Source organism: Macadamia integrifolia, chromosome 5, assembly GCF_013358625.1.
Source record: "Macadamia integrifolia cultivar HAES 741 chromosome 5, SCU_Mint_v3, whole genome shotgun sequence".
Taxonomy (NCBI): Eukaryota; Viridiplantae; Streptophyta; class Magnoliopsida; order Proteales; family Proteaceae; genus Macadamia; species Macadamia integrifolia.
Genome location: NC_056561.1, coordinates 31,488,230 through 31,500,624, shown reverse-complemented (window position 1 = coordinate 31,500,624; position 12,395 = coordinate 31,488,230). Strand labels below are relative to the sequence as shown.

Genomic DNA, 12,395 nt, shown 5'->3' with positions numbered 1-12,395 from the left:
CCCCCCTCCCCTCCCCTCCATTGACACCCTCCCCAATTATAATATTCTTGGTTGGTTCTTTCTTATTGAATTTAGTCAAGTCTTAATGTTGTGAATGAATGATTGATACGGTGGATTTAAGTTCTCCCGTCAATGACTGCACTGAGTTGATTTTTTTTTTCATTAATTATTGAGTTGATATTTGCTCTTGTCATTCATTTTGCAGGATAATGTATTTGTCAATGTTGTTGCATCTATCCAATACCGAGCCTTGGCTAATAATGCGAGTGATGCTTTCTATAAACTAAGCAATACAAAATCCCAAATCCAGGCCTATGTTTTTGATGGTATGAAATATAAACTAGAAAAATTATTACTTACAACAGTCTGAAGTTGATCACCATGGACTAATGTATTCCTTTCCAAATTTTTAGTGATTAGAGCAAGCGTTCCTAAGCTCGATCTAGATGATGTTTTCGTGCAGAAGAACGGAATTGCTAAAGCCGTAGAAGAGGAGCTTGAAAAGGTAAGCTGATAGTTAGTGAAAATATGAGTATGTGAATGGCAATATGTGCTTTTGGGAAGTAACTCCCATAAGTCAATGCTGTATTCTAGAAATGAGTTCGATCTTTTGTTTTGAGTTTACGTATTAGCTTATACCCTTTAATAAATAGTTCTACAATAATACCCTGGAAGCTGAACATATTTCTCTATGATCTCCCAGGCCATGTCTGCCTATGGTTTTGAGATAGTTCAGACTTTAATTGTTGATATAGAGCCTGATGAGCACGTGAAGCGAGCAATGAATGAAATCAATGCTGGTAAGGTCCCTTTTTCATAGCTAATTTGATCAGGTATAAAATCTTAGTTGATCTAATATTATGTAGCACAGATGTTTTAATGACATCTTCAAGTTGGGAATGTTAGATAGTTGGACATGACTCTGTTTTCTGAATCATTAAAATTTCTTCAGCTTCAAGGCTGAGAGCAGCAGCAACTGATAAGGCAGAGGCTGAGAAGATTGTTCAAATTAAACGAGCAGAGGGTGAGGCAGAAGCAAAATATTTGTCAGGGATGGGTATTGCTCGTCAGCGTCAGGCGATCGTGGATGGTCTGAGAGACAGTGTATTAGGGTTCTCAGTGAATGTTCCAGGAACAACTGCAAAAGATGTTATGGACATGGTCCTTGTCACTCAATATTTTGACACCATGAAGGAGATTGGTGCTTCCTCTAAGTCATCTGCTGTTTTTATACCTCATGGACCTGGTGCTGTTCGTGATGTTGCAACCCAAATTCGTGAAGGACTGCTTCAAGCATCACAGATCACCGAGTAATTAGGATCTCTTCACAATGTTTACTTGGTCTTCTTATAAAATATAAGTGAATATGTCATGTCCACCATGTTGTGTCTTCTTTTGTGGAGATTGTTGTAAGTTCAAATGTGGCAACACTAGCAATCCTTAGTAGTTTTTGTTCCTTCTTATGCAAGCATTTGATTAAGTATTGATGTAAGTAAAGTCGGTTGTGACTTTGAACAGCTTTCTGTTTTTGTTCTTTCTCCAAGAAATTGAATAAAGCCTTCATATAATTTTATGATCACACTATATTTTGACATTTGATGTCTAAGAAAGAAAACTTAGGGCTATTTTGAACAGTATGATGATGAAACTATTCCCCTCAATTAATATCTTGATGAAGTATTAATATACAATAGCCAGAGGTCTTTACTTCTTATAGTGAAGAAAAGCAAGTTAGTAGAATTCATGTTCTGTTGGTCAGCACAAATGCCTATCTCTAAGGCAAAGATGTTTGAGCTAAGAAGATGGTTATTGTATCCCTATCCAAGAGACCTCTGCATAAACTCACAGATACATGTCCAATGACAGCAGACATCCGCGGTCAACTTAATTTTTCCTGACTTATTTATTACTGTTGATGTTCATTTTTTACCATTGGATCCCAACGTGCGGATGTCTACGATGAGTTGTCTTATTTCAAGTCGTGGTTATCTCCTTACAACTCTCAAGGGCTATATGTAGAGGACCTTTGGTCCTTCAAATCACAGCACACTACACACCATTCACTCTGTTTAATCTGAGTATTCTCTTTAATTTGGGCTTTAAAGGATTTGAGAGATTCATTGTGCTTCCACTTGTGATTCTTCCAATTTTAGAGGTTGTCTTAATTTTCTCTTACAAAATGTTGCTGCCTTGCGTGAATGATACAAAAGACATTGTACTGGTGAAAAAGTTTGCAGTGAGCCATTTGGAAAACTACAATTTTTAATGGTTTTAATAGTGAGTTGGTGAAAAGCAAATGGTGTAAGTACCTTCTTGGGGTGGACATAGGGACAGTTCTCCAAAACCTCTAAATTGTTTTGTCACTCTCTCTTTTGGTAGTCTTCTCCTTTCCCTTTTCAGACTTCCTTGGTTTGGTCAAACTTTAATTTACTTCTATACTTACATTATGTTTTTTGTTTTAAGATTTAACTAATTATTTTTAAAAGACCTAATTCACCACATCTTGGGTTACTATATGGTCCAAGTGGGGTTTACACCCTAAACTTGTTCATAGCTAGGGACGTAGTTGGGCATTACATTCATATAGTTGTCACATCATGCGCTCTCTATGTTGCTGATCATAAGGCTCAAGTTTGATTGAGTGTATGAATGTACGGACATTGAACTGGATCATACAGGAATGGTGCATATGTTGCTATCAGTAAATAAAGAATGTGATTCTTGTTAGTAGCTAGCGATATTCCCCTGACTTGAGATGTCCTTATTGTTATGGTTATGCATAATGGATTTTGGTGCATCAATGGTTAATATCTTTATGACTATATATTATTATTATTTTCCTAAGGAGCTGCCGAGGGGACTTTACTCACACACACCAGAAAGGTAGGGGGAATTATATGGAGGGGGACACGAAATACTCACTCACACAACTATGTGACACTAGTCTGACATGAGTCAATCCATTGACCTCCTGGCGCTTGCTTTTCAAGCAAAAGCAGCATGCCACTGCACTAGGCATTGGATCCACTATATTCTTGTACTTGATTCAGAATGTTTGGTCGTAATATATATATATATATATATACTAGTTTTTTATGTGTAAAATCACCCTGATTTATTAAAATAATGTTATGCATTAAATTATGTAAAATAAGATTATGCCAAAAAAATAATCATTACAATGATATAGACAAATGACAAAATATTAACCCTATTGATATGCGATAAAAAAAAATATACATAAAAAAATTTATAAAAAACAATAAATTACAAAATATTCTATCTAAGATAATAAAAAAAAATGGATAAATATATATACTGACTGAAAATTCTTGAATATATTAAAAATTGAACAAAAAAATCAAATAACTTGAAACTAAACTAGAAAAACCTTGGCATATGGCCATTGCCATTTGAGAGAGTAGCAATGTGCATGTGAAGTCAATGTGATAAGTTGACAAATATTTAAATCAATTTGAATATAAAAAAAAAAAATTTGTACTGAAATAGACTCTCAAATGAAGAAAACTAACAAAGAATGAGTCCCCCAAAGTAAGGTTTGATTCTTGCAATTCGGATACATTCTTGATAGTGAAAAATCATTAGCCTATTGACAAGGTGGAAATCATAGACCTCCTTGACAGTGAAAAAATCATTGGCCTATTGACAATGTGGAAATCCTTGGTCTATGACCAGGGTAGTGGATGTCGGATCAGTTGGATCTGAACTATTTTAAATAATTGTTTTCATTGTCTCTCCTTGTCCTCTCTCCCTCCATCTCTTTATTTGTTTTGCATTGTCTGTTTATCCATCCATTACACTTTGCAAAACGTTTTGTCGCCCGACCACCATCATCCTTAAATAGGAAGAAAAGTAGTCACCCAATTCACCCCCTCTTGGGTGTTGCCATTCAATCTATTTACATGCTTCCCTTTCCTTCTCCCCTCAATCCGATGTTCCCTCCCTTCATCAAACAATGTCAACCCTATCGATATGTGATAAAAAAAAAAAAATCTACATAAAATAACAATATGGGAAAAATAAAGGAATGCTAGCGGAATACAAAGGTATTAGGAATGCTAGCATCTATTGGCCGTCAGATTAGATAGATCAAATCTATGCAATTGATTAAATATAGTGTGTGTCTAATCTATTTATGTTGCTCTCTTGCAACTCCTTTCCTTCCCCTTCTCTTCTTCCTCTCTGTCTTTGTCTCTCGTGCTACCCGGAAAGATGAGGCTGACAATTAGTTTAAAGGCGTTAGTTAAGCGAATGTGATAATAAAATGGAATTTTACCCTTGGATTTCAAGAAACTGAGTCCTGAATTCGTTGGCAACCCCAATTGCATCCAACACACTCCATGTGATTGCGTCCTCCCAAACTCATATCTTAGAATGCAACTCCCATGCAGATTGGGTTTTCCAAGTGAATAGTTTAAGAAGCATTTGGTTTCCTTCTTTAATCATTATCCTGTAATTTTCAATGACAGGAAATAGGGTTTTTCTTTTTAACAGAATTCTAAGACATGGTATTGAATTACACACACAAAGAATCGAAACTAAACGACCATAAAGGATTGAGCTGAGAGACAATGATTTAAGAAGATTTACAGAGCTTTGAGTTCTTTGGCCTACCTTGGTATCGTTATGAATACCATCCCCTTTCGCTCCAAAATCGAACACATAAACAACTCCTCTGCTACTAAATCGGTTTCTAGTCTCACGAAACCGAGGGAGCTGAATCAAAGAATCAAACCCTTCAATATGAACGAGACTTGAACAGAGACAGAGATAAATTAGAAGAAGAATTAGATCACAAGTAAAGACATCTGAAACCCTGAAACCCTATGAACACTGCTTTTTGCGTGGCTGAAGCAGCGTTCCGGGAGGGTTCGGCAGCATTCCGAACCTTGAAACCCTATGAACATTGCTTTCCGATGTGGCTAAAGTAGCATTCCGGAGTGTCCGGCAGCATTCCGGCATGGCTGAAGCAACGTTCTGGCAACATTCCAGCATGGCTTGAATCATCAGGCCGAGGGTGGAGATAGAATTAGGGGAGAGATAAGGTGTGGTAGCGATGGATTGAAGGTTTAGACCTCTTCTCTTAATCCAACGGTTATATTTAGGATGAACAAAATCCTACGGCTAATATCCAGCTAGCATTCCTAATACCTTTGTATCCAGCTAGCATCCTATATCGCTCTGTAACAATATATATATAAAAAAGTTACAAAATATTCTATCTAAGAAAAAAAAATTAGAAATTAATATAAAAAATTAGATTCAATGAAAGTGTTTGAATATATTAAAAATAGAAGAAGAAAAAAATTGAAACCAAACTATAATCTTGGCATATTCCAATTAGGAGAGTAGCAATATACATGCGATGTTAATTTAAGTTGACAAATACTTGACTAATTTGACTAAAATAAAAATTGTATCAAGATAAAATGACAAAGGAAGAAAGCCATCTAAGAATGAATCCCAAAATATGTGAACCGCTCGAGTTAGAACATTGAAAAGCTGCAACAATGAACGAAGAAATTGTGTTTCTGTGGATAGGTTTCTCTCACTCAAATTTAGGATTGGTTAGGAGATGACAATAGTCCCAATTTGTATTTGAGGATGTAGCTCTTCATTTTGAGTTCCAATTCGATTAGATATTGGAAGAGATATGGCTTTTAAAGTATCAATGGTTCAAAATCAGAATATGGCTCAGAATAATCTTGGGATCTTAGGAAACATCAGTTTCCATTGTTACATGATAGCAACCCAAATATATCCCTTAAGGTGTCAAATAATTTATAACTTCACTTTTTTGCCTTTTTAATCTAACACTTTTTTTTTTAATATCAATGAGGGTAAATCTTGGCATTTCACATGTACACTAACTAATTGTGCTACACCTGATAGCTTTTGATTTTGACATAATACTAAGTCACTTTCAAATTGTTTTTGAAAACTCTTTTTCACCTCTAACTTAAATGAACTTTTGGCAATAAAACAAGAGGCAATCAAAAGAAGATTATTAAGTTCTAAACACACAACCCATGTTTTTAGGAGGTAAGGGTAGGGGCATCTTTTCACAATCCCTGAGAACAAGGGTTGTGTCCGGGCATGGTGAACACTAATTGGGCAATCTTGTTATATACATATGTGGGGATTTTTTACTGACAACCCTCAAGGCGTAAAATAGTTTGTAACCTTATTTTTTTACCCTTTTGATATGATACACAATTGTTTCCGATGAGGGCAATAGTGCCATTTTATATTTGCACTTGCATAACAATGATACATTTGATAATGACATAATGAAATGTCACTTTCAGCTTATTTTTTAAAATACTTTTATACTTCTATCTTAATGTACTTTTGACAACAAGACAAGAGACAATATAAAGGTGTCTTTAAGACACTCCCATATATATGAAAAGGGTTCTCGGAACATGAGGTGTAGGCACGCCTGTCACATGGATATTTTGTATTCATCTCTTTAAGGGGTGAGAAAATAATAAAATATCTTATGTGAGGAAATGTTGCCCACAAACACACACATACACATAGGGATTGAGTTTTCTATCTGACAGTATAGCGTACATTGCTGACTCCCTATGTTTATCTCTCCCTTCATAGGCATACACTATAGCCTGGCAATGTTCTTTCTCCCATATATATATATATATATATATGTGTGTGTGTGTGTGTGTGTGGGATGAAAGACATTGGTCACGTGGCCACCACGCCATCACCTGAGCCATGGGGGGAAAACACATGGGTATCCACCTAGGGGGTTAGGGACATCATTTCACGGGGCCCCTGAGAGGTTGCAGGGAAACGTGAAGAGGTAGCTTTTTTTTTGCGTGGCCCCTACACCAGCGCAGGGGCCAATGGAAGCTCTAATAGAACCATCAACAAGGGTGGGATAGTAAATTTTCCCCCACTATGTCTAGGTGCAGCTACGCTATGTTTTAGGCTTCGTTTCCCATATATATATATATATATTGGCCAAGGGAATGCTACCTGCTGCTGCAAATACACACCAGCTTGCGCCGCCAATGGGAGGGCTGGCATGAGCACCTTTAGTGCGAGGGCAACATGGTCTTTCCACACCCATGTGTCTAGGCATGTACCTATATTAGTGGGTAGCGTTCTTTCTTCCATATATATATATATATATAAACATACTAGCGTTTTGTTACCCTCTTTAATGAGGTTTTCTTTTTCCGACTTTAACCATGTATGTGTAGGTACCATGGACCTCCTCCCCCCGTGCCGCGGGATCGCGACATGGCACGTAGCGCGTGTACACATGCTAGGGTTCACCCTAATGAGATGAGATAGTATCCCCTCGTCATCAAAAGCCAATGGGGGATACACATTGTGGGTAAAAAGGAGTCGCCACCTAGAAAGGGTCTAGGACCCATAAATGTCTCCCCCAATCAAGGGAGAGAGACTAATGAATCTGATGGATAAGGCTGGTTTGCACTAAGATTTTGGAGAAGTGTCAAGTGACAAACTGGGAAGGTGTTAGGCACCCAGTATGCCCGACCCGAAGGCCGGTCTCTTTTTGTTTGACCAAAGTTTGTTTGTACCCTACTAACTAGTCCTAAATCTAGGTCACAGAAAACCCTAATCTAGGTATCTAAGCATGACATGTGAAAACCCTAAACCAAGTGTCTAAATTATGCTAGCTAGGTTATGATGCAAATGATGAAATGGTTAAGCTAATTAAATAAGCTTAATTTAAAAAGCTAAATTAATGAACCACAATTAAATAAACAATAGTTGAAATGACTAATTACATTAACTAAGTTACTTTAATTAATCTAAATTAGTACTACACTAATGCAAGTGAATGTTGGAATACAAAAGATAGATAGTAGGAAAACCCAAATCCCCAACACGCACCTAGTGCTATGAGCCGGTTTGAGGGGCCAGCCACGCCCGTCCTAAACTAAACATGCCCTAAACTACGTCCCATACATTATTTAGAGGGAAATAAAATGAAATCATTTGATTTGAAATTTCAAAATTAGGGGAATCCCAAACCTAAGTTATAGGACTAGATACATTATAGGCCTGAAATCAAACCAAAATGGATAAAAGAAAAATAAAATATAAAAAAAGGAGGGAAAGATTCCACATAGAAATGAAATAATAGGTTGGGGGCATTACAAATATGGACTATCTAATAGCAAATTAAAGAAATAACAAAAAAAACAAGAAAATAAAATAAGAAGGAGAAGAAGAAAAAGAAAAGAAGATAGAGGGGGATTCGGTTGCTGCTGCAGGAGAAAAAGAAGAGAAGAGAAGAAGAAGAAGAAAAGAAGAAAGAGGGGGGTTCGGCTGCTGCCAGTTATAGCAGCGGGGAAGGAAAAGGGAAGAAGAGAAGAAGAAGAAGAAGAAGAAGAAGGAGGAGGAGTTAGTGCGGCTCAGTTGCTGCTGGGTAGGGGTTGCAGCAGCAGAGAAGGAAAAGAGAAGAAGAGAAGAAGAAGAAGCAGAAGAAGAAGAAGAAGAAGAAGAAGAAGAAGGAGGAGGAGGAGTTAGTGCGGCTCGGTCGCTGCTGATAAGGGGTCGCAGCGGCAGGGAAGGAAAAGGGAAGAAGAGAAGAAGAAGAAGAAGAAGAAGGAGGAGGAGTTAGTGCGGCTCGGTCGCTGCTGGTTAGGGGTTGCAGCAGCAGGGAAGGAAAAGAGAAGAAGAGAAGAAGAAGAAGAAGAAGAAGAGAAAGGTGCGGCTGCAGTTCGGTTGCAGCAGCAGGGAAGAAGAAGAGAGGTGCGGCTGCAGTTCGGTTGCAGCAGCAGGGAAGAAGAAGAGAAAGGTGCGGCTACAGTTCGGTTGCAGCAGCAGGGAAGAAGAAGAGAGGTGCGGCTGCAGTTCAGTTGCAGCAGCAGGGAAGAAGAAGAGAAAGGTGCGGTTGCGGTTCGATTGCAGCAGCAGGGAAGAAGAAGAGAAAAAGTGGAGGAAGAAGAAGAAGAATTAGGTTACATATAAGATTCTGATCTAAGGTCCCAGATTAAAAGAACAAAAAGCAATTTTAAAACTAAACCAAATCAAAGGTAAACATGCTTAACAAATAATTAAACCTAAATACCCCTTAATTGGACCGAAATAAATCAATTTACATCTAATAAACCGTATTGAACCAAATTGATACTAATTAAGGATAATTAATCTAAATAAATCAATTAGGAATTAATTTATTACATTATATAAGCTAGCTCTAAACTGCAATTAGGAGAGGAAAAATACCTTAAGCCGGCTTTAATCAAGGAACAAGGGGAGATAACCCTTGTGCTTTGAGGCCCCAAATCGAACCGAACCGGATAAGATCTCCCGGCTCAATGAACGATTAATGTATTAAACTTTTAAACTTGGAGAATGTTTGATTTTAGAGGGAAGAAGTTAGCCAAAAACCTTAATGGGGCCATCCTCTCTCCCAAATTCTCAATTTTTCTCCCTCCTTTTGGAAGAGGGGAAGGGCTGTTTTTTTATAACCATGGGACTTGGGGCAATTTTCTCAAATTTCCGATGTGGGACTAAAACTAGAGATGCTTTTGGACAAAGTGGAGCACGGCCTGTTGGAGGCCGAGGTGGAGCACGGCATGGTGTAGGCCGAGGTGGAGCACGGCCTGATGTAGGCCGAGGTGGAGCACGGCCTGATGTAGGCCGAGGTGCAGCACGGCCTGATGTAGGCCGAGGTGCAGCGCAGCCTGATGGAGGCCGAGGTGGAGCACGACCTGATGTAGGCCGAGGTGCAGCACGGCCTGTTATAAGTCGAGGTGGAGCACGGCCTGATGGAGGCCGAGGTGGAGCACGGCCTGATGGAGGCCGAGGTGAAGCACGACCTGATATAGGCCGAGGTGGAGCACGGCGTGTTGTAGGCCGAGGTGCAGCACGACCTGTTGTAGGCCGAGGTACAGCACGGCCTGATGGAGGCCGAGGTGGAGCAAGGCTTGATGTAGGCCGAGGTGGAGCAAGGCCTGATGTAGGCCGAGGTGCAGCGCGGCTTGATGGAGGCCGAGGTGCAGCACCGCCTGATGGAGGCCGAGGTGGAGCACAGCCTGTTGTAGGCCGAGGTGCAGCACGGCCTGATGGAGACCGAGGTGGAGCACGGCCTGATGTAGGCTGAGGTGGAGCACGTCCTGATATAGGCCGAGGTGGAGCACAGCCTGTTGTAGGCCAAGGTGTAGCACGGCCTGATGGAGGCCGAGGTGGAGCACGGCCTGTTGTAGGCCGAGGTGGAGCACGGCCTGATGTAGGCCGAGGTGCAGCACGGCCTGATGGAGGCCGAGGTGGAGCACGACCTGATATAGGCCGAGGTGGAGCACGGCGTGTTGTAGGCCGAGGTGCAGCACGGCCTGTTGTAGGCCGAGGTGCAACACGGCCTGTTGTAGGCCGAGGTGCAGCACGGCCTGTTGTAGGCCGAGGTGGATAAACATCAATAATCCACAACATCAAATTCTAATTTTTGAAAACATTTTCTCTTAAAAGTTTATGGGAAAAAATGGTCATTTCCTACTCTAAGTTTGAAAATTCTCCAAGTCTAAAATATCCAACATGTAATCCTTCATATTGTCATCATTGCCGGGGGGTGACAAAATTCGATGTCTACAGTATGCACTATGTGGATTATACCATATTTTTGTTTATTGTAGAACCTACATATTTTAGTGTGATGAAATTTTTCATACCCTTCATCATTGAAAAAAATCAAAATATCAAACTTTGATAAGTTAGATTGAGATAAAAAAAAAATATATGTTCATACATAGACCCCAAAAATCTCTTGCTCAAAGTCAAGTTTCAACCCAAACTAGGTTCTCCATTTGAAAAATCAAAGCTGAGATCCCATTCCTTCTTGGATTATATGATTCAGTTGACAGAATGCATTATATAGGTTTTCCCTTTTTAATTGGATATTAATTGGATATGTTCATACTTTTTTGATTCATGTTAAAATATGATAGTTGAAGTAAGAAGAGAGAAGAAAGGAGAGATAAGCATTAGCACTTTACCGAGGTTCAGTTGGAGAATTTAGTCCAACCTACATCCTCCAATAATCTTGTAATTTTCACTATGAATTATCTCCAAAGTTGCACCACTTATTTATGGTTGATGAGAGAGCAATCAAGGGATGAGATCTCTCATACAAGGTAATTGGATAATTACAATGACTAGGATCTTTCTCCAATTCACTGATAGCATATGTCAGACTTACGTTAGGATACTTATCAATCTTATCCTGTGCTGGCAATATTGGGTTTTCCTTGATTACCGCCCTTTGACTTGCATTAGGATAATTAGCAATCTTCTCCTAGGCTGACAATATTAGGTCTTCCTTGATCACCACTCTTTGGTCTCTTACATGCCCCTGCAAGCTCAACGAGGATGATGTCACCTTGAGATTGTTTAGAAGATATCGAAATCATGATGTAAATAGCGCTTATGTGAATATGACTGCAATCTAATCTTTAGTAGAGATGAAGCACACATTGAGGTCACTTTTGGCCACTTTCTCTTATACAAAATGGAAGTCAATCTCGATGTGTTTTGTGCAGGTATCAAATACTGGATTGGCAGTGAGGTAGGTGGCACTTACATTGTCACACCACATTATTGGAGCACATGGCAAATACAAATTGAGTTCTTTCAAAAGTGACTGTATCCATGTGAGTTCGACTACAGCATTTGCAATAGCACGATATTCTAACTCAGTGCTTGAACATGCAACTGTGGCTTGCTTCCGTGAGCTCCATGAGATTAAGATGGACCCAAGATATATAGCAAAGCCACCAGTTGATTTCTTATCATCAGGACAGCTTGCCCAATCTGCATCAGAAAATGCTAATAATGTCATAGAGGTGCATGGATCAAGTATAAGACCATGGTATATAGTCCCTTTTAAGTACCGTAGAATCTATTCACAAAAACCCAATGATCAGAGGTTGGTTTATGCATGAACTGACAGACCTTGTTTATAGCAAACTGGATGTCTGATCTTGTAAGCGTAGCATATTGCAGTGCCCCCACAGTGCTACGGTATAAGGTTGGGTCCTCCATTAAGGTTCCAGATGACTTGGTAAGTCTTGCCGTTGTTGAAATGAGAGTAGATACCGCTTTGCACTCTGTCATATTGGTGCGAGAGAGCAAGTCAACAATATATTGCTCTTGAGTGAGAAGAAGTCCCTTAGAAACTGGCACAACATTGATGCCCAATATATATATATATATATATACTAGTAAGAAAAAACACGTGCAAATGCACATGTGGTTAAACATTTTTATAGACTAAAAAAATGCACGGTCATCGTATTTTTATTTATTTCCTATTATCAACAATCTCATACGGGTTTTTTTTTCAACAATAAATGGTTAAATGCTATTTTAGAGAGAGA

At 39.2% G+C, this 12,395-nt stretch overlaps 1 protein-coding gene across 2 annotated transcripts in view; it reads left to right on the top strand.

The window, feature by feature from the left end:
• Window positions 1-1,579, top strand: part of LOC122080214 (hypersensitive-induced response protein 1-like) — a 3,432-nt gene extending 1,853 nt beyond the window's left edge. For both annotated transcript variants that reach the window (XM_042647131.1, XM_042647130.1), the window contains exons 3-6: window positions 206-326; window positions 414-505; window positions 704-800; window positions 953-1,579. In XM_042647131.1, coding sequence (XP_042503065.1) covers window positions 206-326; window positions 414-505; window positions 704-800; window positions 953-1,314 — 672 coding nt within the window. In that variant the 3' untranslated portion in view covers window positions 1,315-1,579. The remainder of the gene's footprint in view (window positions 1-205; window positions 327-413; window positions 506-703; window positions 801-952) is intronic.
• The last annotated feature ends 10,816 nt before the right edge of the window (window positions 1,580-12,395 follow it).